Raw genomic sequence first — 14346 nt, 5'->3', positions numbered from 1 at the left:
TATAATCTACATATCATGTATCTGATAGCCGTGCCATAGTACTACTACTGTGAACAATATACCTAGGATGCATCAACAGAATCTACTTCAGATGCTGAGCTGTCTTCATTGCTTGCCTGCGACGGTCCAACTTCCAACACGTACTTCAAATAACTATCCAGTTCAGCTTTCTCTTCGTCGGTGAGGTTTCTGAACGCTGCAATGATCTCTTGGAATTTTTCTTCATGGAGTAGACCATATACATCAGCAAACTACAACTTTCTCCACAGAAGGTACAGGATTTGCGTTCTCACGACAGTCAGCCACAGACTCCACAGCTCCGCCAATATCACAGCAACTCGTGGCCACAAAGCATGCATTGTCTCCAGTCACTCACAGTTCCACAGTACAGCTGCGAGACTTCGCAGCAACTTGCAGTTGAAAATCTATTAGTAGTGGTATCACCTTAAAGTCTACACTAGTAAGATACACATTTGACTTGAGTAGTCTCGAGCTCGATGATTGAACTTAAAATAGCATGGCACGGCAAAAACTTAAGAACGGTCTCTGAGATACTGACTGTCAAACTCATTCATAAGGGGTATAGTACAACATATACTATGTACTGGTGTATTCATGTGAGGGAAAATGACGCATAGTATAAACGATTCGAAGTTGAATATTGTAATGATGCGAAAAGAATTCGAAGCACTCGGATCAATCAAGCTGGATGGTGAGTTGCCAGCCGCACTCTGTAACTTCTACTGAGATAGGATCAGCCTCCTCATGACACCGCGTCGTCTCGTCTCGTGAGCTTACCGGGTTGCAGATGACTTCCAGGTGTTCGAGTCAAAGAAGAAATATGAGTCCACCCGTTTTCCTTGAACATAACTCTCATGCACCCCAATCCCATATCTGTGTCGTCCAACCTCTTCTCCGCCTCTTCGGCACGGAATCTCAGCAGGCTTGCCAACATCTCATTCTCCCGCATTACACAATCTGCCAATGCCTTCTGTGCTTGATAAACGTCGCGTTTGGCCCTCACAAGATCCATCACAAGATTGGCCTCAGAGGCAGTTGGGTCCTGTATGGACTGTTGAAAGGTAAGGCGCATTGTGAAGGGGTGAGCGTCGAGATTGACATCACCATAGAATTTACAATATGAAGAATTTCATATCGGTCCGACGGTCCTTTGCGATGATGTGGATCAGGGGATTTTTCGCCAATCCCTGATGCGCGTGCTGACAGAGATTGCAGATTTGTTATGTTCATTATGTAGTGTGGGGTGGTGTGCGTTGGAGAGGTCAGTACGGAAAATGCCGGAAGATTGAAAGCTTACTTACATCATACTAGCATATGTCTTGCTGCTCGCTCTCATGTATCACTGTCCGTCATGTGGAAAAGCCTTTCAGGACCACACATCTATTGCTCGTCATATGAGCCAACCTCGGTCTGGATGCAATACCTGGCTGGAAGATATTATCAAGCTTGACTCCATCATCCCGCCGCATGATTTCACGCACTCAGCAGATGTCGAACCTCGTGTTTCTCAAGAACCAGAATTCGGAAGCGAGACAATGCTGGATGACTTTGGTGACATTAGTGGTGAAGAAGTGAATATCGCGGGAGCGCACAGTGGAACTCAGGACGAGGGCGGTGAAGTTACCGACTACTTTCCCGACCCCCCGCTCGCCTATGAGGATGGCTACACCTTTTTGAGCCTATTTGAGACTGACAAAAATAGTATATATCGCAAAACCAACCTTTACTATCCATTTAGCAGTCGGGCAGATTGGCGAGTTGCAGCGTGGCTGCTTAGTTCAGGCCTGAGCATGGGGAAGATTGATTCCTTCCTATCGCTTGAAATGGTGAGTGTTCGAACCTTTCAAACTCGCTGCCATCCCTTGACTTTCGGGATTTTTAGATCAAAGATTTACCATTGTCGTTCTGCTCAGCCAGAGAATTACAGGGTCGAGCTGAGATGCTCCCGAGCGGTCCACATTGGATGTCCCAAATAATTCCAACATCGCACCCTACAAAGTCGCCCGTGGTTTTGTATTGGCGTGACCCTATAGAGTGCATCGCCAGCATCTTCAATCACCCCTTATTTCATGGTCGTTTGGACTTGACACCTCGCAAGGTGTACTCCACTGCAGAGAGACTGTCTCGTGTATACACTGAATGGATGACGGGTGATGACGCCTGGGACATGCAGGTATGTAGCAAGTCGAATCTCGATGTCTCCAGCTCATTTATATTTGAAGTCGGCGATACCTAGCGGCGCAACCCTCCTCGGCACCATCCTATCCTCCGACAAGACAAACATCACCGCATTAACAGGCGATTGCATTGCTCATCCGCTTCTAATTAGCCTTGCAAACATACATGCCAGTACACGACTCAAGTCTTCATCGAGCTCTTTTGTTCTCACTGCCCTACTTCTGGTCCCAAAGTTCGTGCATAAGAAGAAGCGGATGAAGGGTGTGTTGGAGGACCGCCTTATACATCAATGTCTAGATATCGTCCTCGAACCTCTGAAACAGGCCGCTCGCAATGGTATCATGTTGTTGGACCCCAGTGGACACAGCCGTTATTGCTTCACCCCACTTGCGAGTTACATCGCCGACACCCCCGAAGCCATGATGCTGGCCACTGTTGGTGGAAAGACGTCACCAGTGACCATGGCGATGTACAAGCAGTTCGGGGATGACTTCCAGCATGAACCCCGAACGAAATCAACAACTCTTGCGCAGCTTGCTGTTGTGCGCTCGCGCGCTGATCCTCTTGATATTGAAGCTTTCTTCCGCGAAGCCCAGAAGTTCCGTCTAAACGGCGTCGCTGAACCATTCTGGCGGGACTGGATACTTGCGGAACCCTCCCATTTTCTTACACCGGAACACCTCCACCACATTCACAAGGAATTCTGGGATCACGATGCACAATGGCTCATTTGCATTGTTGGAGAGTCCGAGATCGATTTCCGGTTTTCCATCTCGCAGCCCGTCACCGGTTATCGTCACTTTCATGCAGGCATTTCAAGGCTCAAACAAGTCACCGGTCGCTGCCAACGAGATATTCAACGATATATCATTGCACTATGCGCGGACGCAGCACCTCCTGGTATAATCACTGCCATACGCGCACTCATGCAGTTCCGCTATCTCGTGCAGTCGCCGCGCATTAATGGTGACGATCTTGAGCGCATCTCAAGGGCATTGGATGAGTTCCATGCCAACAAGGATGCAATTATTGACGCCGGAGCTCGCCGAGGGAAGGGCAATAGACCCATCACCAACTGGTATATACCCAAGTTGGAGCTAATGCAAAACATCGTTCCGAGCATTCGAAACTCTGGTGTCACAATGCAATGGTCTGCGGATGTCACGGAACTTGCACATATCAGCGAAATCAAAGACCCTGCGAGGGCCAGCAATAACAACAACTACGATCCCCAGATATGCCGACACCTGGACCGCGCTGAAAAGTGTCGTTGCTTTGAGCTCGCTACCAGCCTTTTAGATTCGACTACGAAGGAGCCAGAGGACTTAGACGCTGACGCTGACGTTGACGCTGACGTTGACGTTGACGCTCAAGATATTCCCATTGAACTTTCCGCGACACAGCAACACCCAGGTCGTCCAGTCACAAACTATTTTGCCATCGCTAGGGCACTCCAGTTCAGGGACGTGGCTTTAGTGCCCATTCCATTACGCTCATTTGCCATTGGGCGCACTGCCTTTCATGTCGGATATGATCCCTCCATCAGGAGTATCTCCGTCGATGAAGTCGCCATCAAATTTTCCCTCCCAGATCTACGGCCAGCTATCGCTGACTTCCTTCAGCGTGAGGCAACTTACGGACCCCAGCATGTCCACGCGATAGGCGGTCCAAGAAGGGCTGGGCCTATGACTGTCCTTCCATTTGACAAAGTTTCGCTCTGGTACAAAATCCGTTTGCAAGAGACGAACTTTCACGATGGTTGCACCATCAGACCGGCTCAGACATTGAATTGCGCTCCACCTAGTGACCCCTGGATTCTAGGCCGTTATGACACGGCTATCATTGAGACTACTGCAGGTTCCTCATGGCCTAGTGGTCGACTTTCAGGTATGTTTTTGTCTTGTGTGGTGTTACCCATATCCTAGCCTAAACTACTACCCACCTGTAGGTCACACTGTTGCTCAGATCAGACTCATCATGCGGCCTGTTGGTAAGAGCGGCACACGCTGGTCATGGATGGATCGTTTTCTCACTTATGTGCAATGCTTTGACATCTCGCATGATCGCGATCTGATTACACAGCTGCACCTGCTCAAACGAGCAAAACGTTCAAACGGAGGTCGGATGGGGGACATTGTACCAGTCTCTCAACTCCGGGCGCCTATCAACCTGATCCCTCGCTTTGGAGCAACTGCGGATAAACGTCTAACCACCTACAACAGTATGGAGCATGCCACGGAGTTTTGGTTGAATGAATATTGGGAAAAAAACACTTTCTTCGTGCTATCAGGATAGTATTTGATTCATGCTGAGATTAGTTTGTGTGCCATCATTATTGGCTTAGTTACTTCCATTTGTATCCTAGTACCGTTGTTTCTCCCATGCTTTGTTCTTCGTGCCTGTCAAAATGCCAGCTGCGCGACATTGCTGAACAATTGACCTAGGGATGAAGCTGTCATCCTTCCTTTCAGCTCCCCCGCTCCACGACACAGACGCTATGGATAAATTCACCGATTTGGAACTCAACCGTTTGATACTCCAAGAACCCCCGCTCTCCAGAAAGGACAAGGACAAGCTCGGCTACATCTTGTCCCTGATTTTCCAGTCGTGCACGGTTGAAGTTCCCAATGTGAAAGATCTTGCTATTCCGTTGAGGAAATTACCTTCCAATGCCGGGCTCGATCACCTAGAAACCTTCACTCTGAAGCCAGGTGGAGATCCGATGGTGCACCTGTATGATAGCGCAAAACGTCAATGGAATTGGCCACTTTCAAAACAGCGTAAACGTGAAAAAAGCGACTTGGTTCAGGGAGGAGGGAGTAGCATGGGTGAGAAGTCAGGAGATTGGGTATTGATCGATGAAGCAACCCAATCTCAGTTGTCCTCTGGGAGTCTAGGTGTCCCATCCACCAGTGAACTTACCGCGAGCAAGTTGCCATTCGCCAATGGGGACCTATTCGCTGATGAGGGGCCAGAAGTTGGAGAGGAGTCAGAGGTTGAGGAGGGGTCGGAAGTTGGGGAAATGGAGGAGGACTCACTCGAAGCGCCCTCGATTAAAGCCGAGGATCCATCAACGACGGAACAAATTTTCTCATCGTTCTTTAACATCATTTCTGTTGCTCTCATCGCATCGCAGCCTAAACTCGCTCGGGCACACGACTTATCGCGCACCTGGAGTGCAGCAAACTCATCTCGCCCAGTACCCGGTGAAGAAATTCCACGGAAACCAGATCTTACCTTGCTGGATGATGTTGAGGCTAGGTGGGATACGATCAAAGCGGTATGTGAGCTGACATCCAGCGCATACCAACCTTCAAGCACCCTTGCGAAGACTCTCGACACCAAAGCTTACCTTCTTCTGAAGCACCAACCCTGGAGACGGTTCGCATTATTGATATCGGTGTGCAATAGCTATCGCGATCTTCGCGTTCACGTGTACGACCATTCGGGGGGTGTCGTGAGCCCTTGCACTAGCATCCAAAAGGAGCCTAACAAATTCTTGCGCATCTTGTCGTGCATCGTCTTCGGCAATCTAACATGCATCGGGTATGACCCCACTATCACCATCTTCGCGCATACGCTCCAGCAGACACTGAGATCACACTCTAATTCCCCCTCCCCCCCCCAGATCGAAAGTTCCTCTGACACACCCTCCCACCCCCGCGAGATCGAGAGCACGCCCTATAACGAGATTGAGAGCGCACCCTCCTGCAACGAGATCGAGAGCGCATCTTCTCAGATCGGCAACCCCCTCTCTGAGGAGGGCACAGAGCGCGCTGAGGGTGACTCCGCTGAAGACGACTTCGTCGTGGAGCTCCCTATAGAAATCCCTCAAGATCCTACAGTCCACGAACCTCTACCACGGCCGATCGGAAAAATACGTGTCAAGGACCACTACTACGATATCTTGGAAATTCTTTTTTCCAGACAGGGTCTTGTGGGTCGCGGCACCGTTTGCTATCTGGCCAGGAAGGACGGGGAGGAGTTTATTATCAAGGATTACTGGGCCATGGGGGGAGATGAAGAAGCCTTGAATGAGATCCACATGATGGAGAAGATGAGCGGCGTCCGCGGTGTCCCCAAGCTTGTCGAATATTGGCTTGTCGAGTCCGAGCCCAACAAGGTTGATCAAACGCAGAATTATCGGTTCAAGTCCGTGCGAAGCCTGAAAGGCACATTCCGTACTCATGTTCGCGTTGTCTTGAAGCCCCGCGCGCGACCTTTGCATAAATTCCGCACAAAGTTAGAGTTGTTGACGTCGATACGAGATATTGTGCAGAGTACGTACCATACATTGCAATTTAAAGCTTTTGCTGACTTACCATTAGTTCAGAAGGAAGCGGTGGAACAGCGCAAGGTCCTCCACCGTGATTGCAGTCTGAACAACTCCATGATTGAGGACGATGGTAACGGCTCCCAAGGAATGCTGATAGATTGGGAGTTTGCGGTGAAAATCGCCAAAAATGAGACCTACACTGTTGGGGGCACCGTAAGCGTTTTTAATTCGTAGAAGGGTCGGTACTAATGAAGCGCGTTAAGGGCACATTACCTTTCATGTCCCGAGCACTTCTCTTCCAGCTTCACCTCAAGAGTCCAGGTGACATGGTGGCGCACAAGGGAGCCTCGAGTTCGAAACCATACCCAGCCCCCCTGATCAAGCACAGCTACCAGGATGACCTCGAGTCCGTGTTCTACGTGTTCATCTGGATTTTGATCGAATTTAGAGGTCCCCTTGGCATGAAGCGCATTCTGGACAAGAGTTGCACTTGGATACCGCATGAATGGTCCGCGTCCAAGTTCAAGGCGTGCTGTGATAGTAAAACATCATTCTTTTTTTACGAAGAACACTACGCCAAGGAACTCACCAACCAGATCCACCCGTACTTCAAAAACCTCCTTCCCGTTGCATTGGAGTGGCATCATCTGATAAGAGACCCGAAGAACGTAGGTTTCGACGACGTGATTTCGATGTTGAATAGACATATCGCGACATTTCCAACCAACGAGTTGTCGCCTCAGCTCCTGGTCTCAACGTGGTTGCTCAAGGCACTCAACAAGGCTGACTCGGAGGCTTCAAGCAGTGGCGAGGAAGGGGAATCTGAATCACGGTTAGTTGCTGAGCCCATGGTGCGCAACAAAAACAAACAGTGTCTTGTTACTTGAGGGTCTTATATAGAAGCGTGTAAAAATGCAGTGACAACACAACTACACTTTCATAAGACAAAAGTTGCCAGCTCCTCAAGTTCACGGTCAACGGATTTTCTACTTCTCGGTTGATAACGTGTTGTTCGTGGGTGGTCAAAGAGTAAACAAGTTACCTCTCCTTTGCTTGATTTCTGTATCTGAACAGAATAACCCTGGTGTTCTGCTGTGAATATAAATCTGTTAGGTATGTTTCACCCTAGTAGGTCGTGTTTCAACCTATGAAAGTCTGTTTCAACTTTGTCGTGTTCTCCTGTTACGTGTCTCACTTCCTGTAAAAGCAAGATTGCTGACTAGAATATGTAATACTCAAATAAAACAAATAGATGGTTGTATAGGTTATCCCTGTAAGATAGTATACAACTTGATTGACAAAATACGATGGTTTTCAAAGGTAACTCGTAGACCTTCACTTTCTTCTGGATCTCACACGTTGGAGACAGAAAGCGGGAAAACTCCACACTTCAGATTCTTACGTTCCTCACGGTTGGGAACAAGAATGGAAAGGGAAAAACTTATTTATTTGGTAAGATTGGTGTCCTTAAATACATTTTGGAAACCCTCCTTACTAAGCATGACTCATCACTGGATTGGTAAGAATATGCTTACAAACCAAGCCTTTTGGTGTGCTGAATCAGCTGCTTACTAAAGTACATGAATAAAATATTACAAAGCATGGGGAAGAATTACAAAGCATGACGAATCAAATGACAAAACATGATGAGTCAAGCTGAATCCTTACAAATCAGATTTTTACCAGTCACATGACATGCTTACAAACATATCTGAGTGGCTGAATAAGCTTAAACAAATGGAAAGAGGCAGAAACAAATAGAAACCTATAAATACAACTAAACAATACGAAACTTAGCTTATGATAGTGAGAAGTATATTCTTGTACACTCTCCTATTCATCTCCTTTGTATACTCCTTTTATGTATGTCATGGTATGAAGCGTATACCATGCATGACATCCACCGGGCACGAGAAATTGCAACTGTCCCCAGTTGTCCTATTCATATTGATAATGATGTGGTCTCTTTCCACGGTTCTCTGAATACGGGTTTAAGCGAAGCTTATGAACAATATGATCTATCGAGATTGTGCTGCACGAGGAAGCCTCTCGTCAGTCCACTATACTCAAGTGTGACCAATCAGATCATATCAAGGGCTGTACTCCTGACTCGTTTTTCTCGAGCCCTTACATTGACATTAATCCGTTTTTCACCCCATCCGAGGCTCAGAAACTCCATTCGTATATTTCGGTCACTCGTTTTCATAGCGAGGATGCTTTTGCTTCAGCACTTTCCGACTCACTTCTCATGCCATTCCCAGACGAAGATACTGTTTCGGCACTCGTCACGTCAGGTCTTCTTGACTCTGGCTCTCGTCTCGATGCAATCCAATTTGCACGTGAACGTGATCACATCCTCGGTGTTCAACGCTCAGGACTTGTTATTCTCGCTACATCTCCCTTTCTATCCACCATCCCCACCGAATCACCCTCGACACCTTCTTCATTCTACGTTCTCCGCGGAATTGATGAAGAACAGAGACCACACCCTCGAAAAGACAGATTCACGAAACGAAAGGACCGGAAGTTCTTCCTTTAAATATCTTAAGGTGAACTGATCTGTGTTTCATTCTTTCCTTTCAGCTCTCATTTGTTTTTCCAGTAACCAACCTCGTTTACATTTTCGCTTTTTTTCGACACCGTTTTTTTCACGTCTTCATCCACATTTATCCTAACCCCGAAAAAATTGTATATGTTCATTTAACTCACAAAAAACACGGACCCTCAGCTCTGGCTTGTTTTGTCTTTTGTACTTATAGCTTTATTGGTCTTCGAGTTTTTGATTTTGCCTTTGTGCTTCACTCGACTCATTGTTTCAACTTTGCTATGTCACGTTACGAGATATATACAAAAATAGGTCAAGAGAGATAGCTTTAGATATGAGTTACCTGGTCATGTAATTCGAATCTTTTGTTGTCCGTAAAACTCGTCTGATTTTTTCTAAGTCACTCGAAAACAAACACTTGTGCTTATTTGTGTCTAGTGTTTAGACACAGATTTAAGCAAATATCAATATCGAGAAAATTCATGATTTTTTACCAGACAAGTCCATAGCTTCAGGCTATAGGAGACTTAACATATTTTCAAAGGACATAGTTCTAGTCCTATCCAATATTATCTGAGCAATCTAATTACAAGTCTATTTGGTTAATAGCTTAGTACTTAATTGCTACCTCAGCAACTATGCGACCGTATCAAACACAATTACGTTTATGTATAAACCCCACCTACCATTATCATTTCAATAGGGGTATCTTGACACTCAGACCATGACAACAAATTCCACTCATGTTGGGAATACAAGAAGTATCTTTATGATGACCAGCAACAGTACACATTCCGTTGAGCACAGACAGTACGCAGCAGGTGCTGCAAGGGAAGGAGAAAACAAAGGTGTATTGGAAAATGTGGGTTTCGAATCGATAAGTGCAGGTACGTCGTCGTCACTAGAAATAGTATTTACAGGGGTAATGGGAGTAGTATATGGAGGTGGAGTGACGTCGTCGAGTATAGGACGAGTGAGTAAAACGTGTGCCGGCGTGGAGTTTGAGTGATCTGTGGCACGCAGAGGCAAAGAAGTAGTTGTCGAGTTTTCAAAGTTAGTGTTTGTACCGAGGTGATAAAACAGTGTCGACGAGTTGTAGGATATGTCGAGTGTGAGCACGGTGATCAAAAAGCTCTTCGACTCGGTCAGACCAATCACGTCCTGAGCGTGGGCCTCCCGTCGGTAGTTTTGGGTCGTTCGGAATGACAGGATGTCCTGGGTACGAGTCGTCATGGAATAGCTCGACATCCCAGTCATTAGCAATGAGTTGGTCTTGGCAAAAATTGAATGAGGCGACGGCATTAGTGACGTGCGGGAAGTAAAACGAATGATAATCACTCAAACGAGCGATTTCGGTTTCGAGATATTGATGTGCATGGAGTGGTGAAATTCCTTCGAGCAAAGCAGCAGGTGCTGCAAGGGAAGGAGAAAACAAAGGTGTATTGGAAAATGTGGGTTTCGAATCGATAAGTGCAGGTACGTCGTCGTCACTAGAAATAGTATTTACAGGGGTAATGGGAGTAGTATATGGAGGTGGAGTGACGTCGTCGAGTATAGGACGAGTGAGTAAAACGTGTGCCGGCGTGGAGTTTGAGTGATCTGTGGCACGCAGGGGCAAAGAAGTAGTTGTCGAGTTTTCAAAGTTAGTGTTTGTACCGAGTGGGGACGAATCCGGCAGTGAAGAGGGCTTTACCTCTTCCTGGGACTCGAAAACAGTGGAGTGTGGACTGTCAAAGAGTGCTGAGGGACCAATGTGTCCATCTTTGATCAAAACATCATTTAATAAATTATTAAATGAGTGAAACGTTGAAGAACGCTCACCCAAGGTACCTGCGCTAAAATTCCCGCGCTCGTCGTTGTCGTTGTCGGCGTTGTCGTCAGGACGCGTTTCGTTCCCACGCTCAAAAACAGCGCCAGAGTTGGCAACAGAAACAAGAGATGGTCCTGGCACAGTGATGGTGTCCTGTCCAGCAAGACTTTCCTGCTGGAGAGGAGAATATGAAGAATGAGGGGAATAGGCAGAGTAGCTTGGTGACGAAGTGTTGGATAAGGTGAACATTGGCACAAATGAAAATGTTAATGTGTCGTTCTCGATAGAAGTTGAGAATCGGAAATTTCCGGAGTGTGAGAAAAAATCCAAAACATCGGTGCGTGTGTCTGTGAGTGGTGTGGGCATGTTCGGAAGTAGTAACAAATAAGGGAATTGGTGAACAGTTGGTTGGTTTTTTCTCGTGTTGTTGTAAATAGGCATGAGGCTCGGAACGAGTGCCTGTAAAATGAAATCTGGTGGCTTTTTTATAGATTTTGGAACATATTCCATTTCACATATGTCTGAGTAAGTCGTTACTTCATTGACTAATTTCTTACTCAGAATTTGCTTGGGTGTAACTGTTTTTTGAAATTTGGACGTTCTGAGAATTTCGGCTTCGGCTTTTGAATGACTCGAAGAATTTTCAGAATTCTCAACCAAAAAGGGTAATTCTTTATTTCCGGCTAAAAATAAACTTGTTCCAGTGGAGTTTCCGAGTGTTGGTGGTTCGAAATCCCAAATTGGATCTTTCCCATCAGGTGTACAAAATAGCTCGTACCTGACTTCCAAATTGAGCGGATCTTTAAATAGCAACCATGTACCATCAAATCTTTCATCAATAGATACATAATTATTTCTCTGCCATGGTCGGCCTAATAATAAATGAAATGGGACGTGATCTCCTACAAATAAGTTCGCGTGTGTGAAAACTCCTCCACAATTGAGTGGAACATTTTGAACTAGACCACGTAATCGACCTTCCCCGCCATTTGCGTCATTTAATGTCACCGATTTGGCAATGTCGATCGGTTGATTAATAATAGTCTTCCAAATATATTTACTCACTATATTTAGTTGGCTTCCTGTGTCGATAATAGCATTGATTGATTGCCCATCACACTGCATGGCAATCTTGATTAGTAAGCCCCGTGTTTTTGTCCATACAGAGTGGGCTTCTATTTTTGAATCAATAGATTTTGGTTTAATTGCATTTGATAACATTCCAGATAGTTCTCGGGAACTTCCTAGAAGCTCACCTACTTCCAATCTTATAGGTGTCCTCAGCACGCTATCTAGAATTTCCTCTGGCTTAACTTTTTTCGCGATATCCGAAACACGTTGACGTGTTAGTTTCTTCTGGTCGGTGTTTAAATCATTTTGGTGAGTGGTTGAATCGCGCTGCACCGCTAAGTCTTTTCTGACTGTAGGCACATCATCCTGTATGATGTCATCGCTGTCCCATCCAGGGTCATTTCCCTGTTTTCTCATATCTCTTGCTGACTTCTCAGATTTAGATTGTGCCCTAGGCGTGCTTTCTGCCATCATTTTGGGCGCTACAATCTTTTCTGGTATGTTTTCTTTCTGACGTCTTTTCTCGCTACCTTTCTTAGGTACCTTAGACTCTGGAGATGGGATGACCTTGTCCCTCTCTAGTCTTGTTTTGTGTGAACTCCTTGTTGTCCTTTCAACAGGATATACAAGGTTCTCTTCATCTGTCCCGGTGTCTTGTGTTGTTGTGCTGTCTCTGGCATCACTCGTATCTGAGGCCGATTCACTTTCACAGCTGACATATTCTTTGAGGTACGCACTTTTGCTCTTCTTTAGTGGCGTAACTGACTCAATATCGTGTAGGTGCTCATTTGCCTTGACCTTGATGAAGTGTGCAGCAGGCACTTCTCTTTCACGCTTCAAGGCTTCAAGTATCGTCTCTTCTGGCATTCGCTTGACCATCCTCCCATCTGGTTTTCCAATCTGACCTGTCCTTGTCCGGGTGAGTTTTCCTTCCTCTACTAGTTTTGAAAGCTGAGGACAATAGGTAATTCCATGGCCTCTCTCTCCGCAACCATAACAAATCCTGTCTTGATAGGGGGTGTTAGGCGCTTGGTGGAATCTGGTACCAGGGGGTGGTCCTTTGCTAATTTGTGTCTCATTTCTCAGTGCTGTAGTAGTTCGTGTCTGTGTATGAGCATGTTTCTCTGATGAATACACAGTTGATTTCTCGTTTCTGATGGGTGCTGCTAATATATCCTTAACTGAAGGATCAATTCGAGTGGCTCGATAGAATAACAACGCGTATTCTGGGTCTTCTAGGGAAATTGAGCCCATCTTCTTAATGAGTGTCTCCATTTCATTCCTAGGTTCGTTGGATGTTCTCTCTGATGTGTTGGTACCTTTAGATGTACCCTTCTCTTTCTTAGGCTTACTCTTCACATTCTCTTTGAGTCTGCCTTTCTTAACCTCTTTCTTTCGAAAAAACTCTCTGTCAGACTCATCTGAATCTGAATCCTCGGTACTTTCAGATGGTTCATCAGCTGATGAATCCTCATCTGAGTCGCTATCTGCTTCTGAAACCAGTAGATCTGCATCAAATCTATCACGGTGCAAAATTTTCTCTGCCGTGGAAGTTACTTTATTGACTGGAAAAGCTTCTGACAAGTCCCTATCAGGTTCTCCGGCCATGATACGTGTCTCGATGTTAATACGTAGGCTCTTGTAGATTCCTTTCCAAAAATAACTTGCATATTCTTTGGCTGTTAATTTCTTGGCTTGTTCTAGCCATCCGGCTATACGAATGAAACCTCTTACATACTTCTTCCAAGCAGTAAGGTTCAAAATTTTCTTCTCTCGTGTTGTCCGTACGTAGGACAATAAATCTTTTCTCCTATATCTCTTGGTGTCTAGGTCTGCATCATAATACTTCAAAATGTCAGCTTTGAGCTCTTTCCAATTCGAAGATCTGAAGCTTGCTAGTTCTTCAACAAATTCGGTGACGCGTCTGGACATATACTGAGTAATAGTTTCACATTTCTCTTGATCAGAGGATACACAGTGATAATCACACAGTTTCTCGTAGTATCTCAGAAAGTCCTTGACTTCTGAATAATGCCCCTTGAACTTGGCAGGTGCTGCCTTGGTTCCTGGAATGGGCATCATTAATACTGATAATGGGGTTGCATACGACATGATGTGTGTGGCTTTGGTTGACTGATACAATGGTACTGTACCTGGTACAGTTGGCGTGGTTTCCACAATACTGGGTGGAAAAATTCAGAATATGATGGGGGATTGTGCAGTGTGCACTGAATATGATGTAGGGTTAATCAAAATAAAGAAAAGCCACCCTCGCGGTTGGGCTCCAGTGATGTCTTGTTACTTGAGGGTCTTATATAGAAGCGTGTAAAAATGCAGTGACAACACAACTACACTTTCATAAGACAAAAGTTGCCAGCTCCTCAAGTTCACGGTCAACGGATTTTCTACTTCTCGGTTGATAACGTGTTGTTCGTGGGTGGTCAA

At 45.8% G+C, this 14346-nt stretch overlaps 4 protein-coding genes across 4 annotated transcripts; 2 read left to right on the top strand and 2 right to left on the bottom strand.

Annotated features, from left to right (window-relative positions):
• Positions 1-62: 62 nt before the first annotated feature.
• DEU56DRAFT_753094 (uncharacterized protein) lies at positions 63-1093 on the bottom strand (the record flags this gene model as incomplete). The annotated part of the gene is made up of 3 exons (XM_041349682.1): positions 63-189; positions 377-425; positions 799-1093. 3 exons carry the CDS (start codon positions 1091-1093, stop codon positions 63-65), a joined length of 471 nt encoding a protein of 156 aa, XP_041212200.1.
• Positions 1094-1355: 262 nt separating this feature from the next.
• On the top strand, positions 1356-4494 carry DEU56DRAFT_730116 (uncharacterized protein; the record flags this gene model as incomplete). The annotated part of the gene is made up of 5 exons (XM_041348145.1): positions 1356-1847; positions 1904-2194; positions 2244-2556; positions 2656-4086; positions 4148-4494. The coding sequence occupies 5 exons, from the start codon at positions 1356-1358 to the stop codon at positions 4492-4494; spliced, it is 2874 nt and encodes a 957-aa protein (XP_041212199.1).
• A 1642-nt stretch (positions 4495-6136) lies between these two features.
• DEU56DRAFT_700850 (uncharacterized protein) lies at positions 6137-6921 on the top strand (the record flags this gene model as incomplete). Its single annotated transcript, XM_041347311.1, has 3 exons — positions 6137-6479; positions 6528-6688; positions 6817-6921. Coding segments are annotated over 3 exons (609 nt in total), but the record flags the coding sequence as incomplete, so codon positions are not given.
• A 3453-nt stretch (positions 6922-10374) lies between these two features.
• On the bottom strand, positions 10375-11278 carry DEU56DRAFT_782526 (uncharacterized protein). The gene is made up of 3 exons (XM_041352099.1): positions 10842-11278; positions 10714-10781; positions 10375-10619 (listed from the first exon to the last, which is right to left on the bottom strand). The coding sequence occupies exons 1-3, from the start codon at positions 11269-11271 to the stop codon at positions 10524-10526; spliced, it is 594 nt and encodes a 197-aa protein (XP_041212197.1). The 5' UTR covers positions 11272-11278; the 3' UTR covers positions 10375-10523.
• Positions 11279-14346: the final 3068 nt, after the last annotated feature.

Source organism: Suillus clintonianus (genome assembly GCF_016758775.1).
Source record: "Suillus clintonianus strain FC179 chromosome Unknown DEU56scaffold_12, whole genome shotgun sequence".
In the NCBI taxonomy this organism is placed as follows: domain Eukaryota; kingdom Fungi; phylum Basidiomycota; class Agaricomycetes; order Boletales; family Suillaceae; genus Suillus; species Suillus clintonianus.
The sequence above is the reverse complement of the archived record's forward strand: the minus strand, read 5'-3'. Positions and strand labels throughout refer to the sequence as shown.

What these genes read in the sequence shown, in the direction of transcription:
- DEU56DRAFT_782526 (XM_041352099.1), bottom strand. Translation starts at nt 11,271, where the DNA reads ATGCCTATTTACAACAACACGAGAAAAAACCAACCAACTGTTCACCAA. An exon ending in TTTTAGCGCAGGTACCTTGG is followed by an intron (nt 10,782 to 10,841) that starts GTGAGCGTTCTT and finishes TTTTGATCAAAG; the next exon opens with ATGGACACATTGGTCCCTCA. An exon ending in TTTTCGAGTCCCAGGAAGAG is followed by an intron (nt 10,620 to 10,713) that starts GTAAAGCCCTCT and finishes TGCGTGCCACAG; the next exon opens with ATCACTCAAACTCCACGCCG.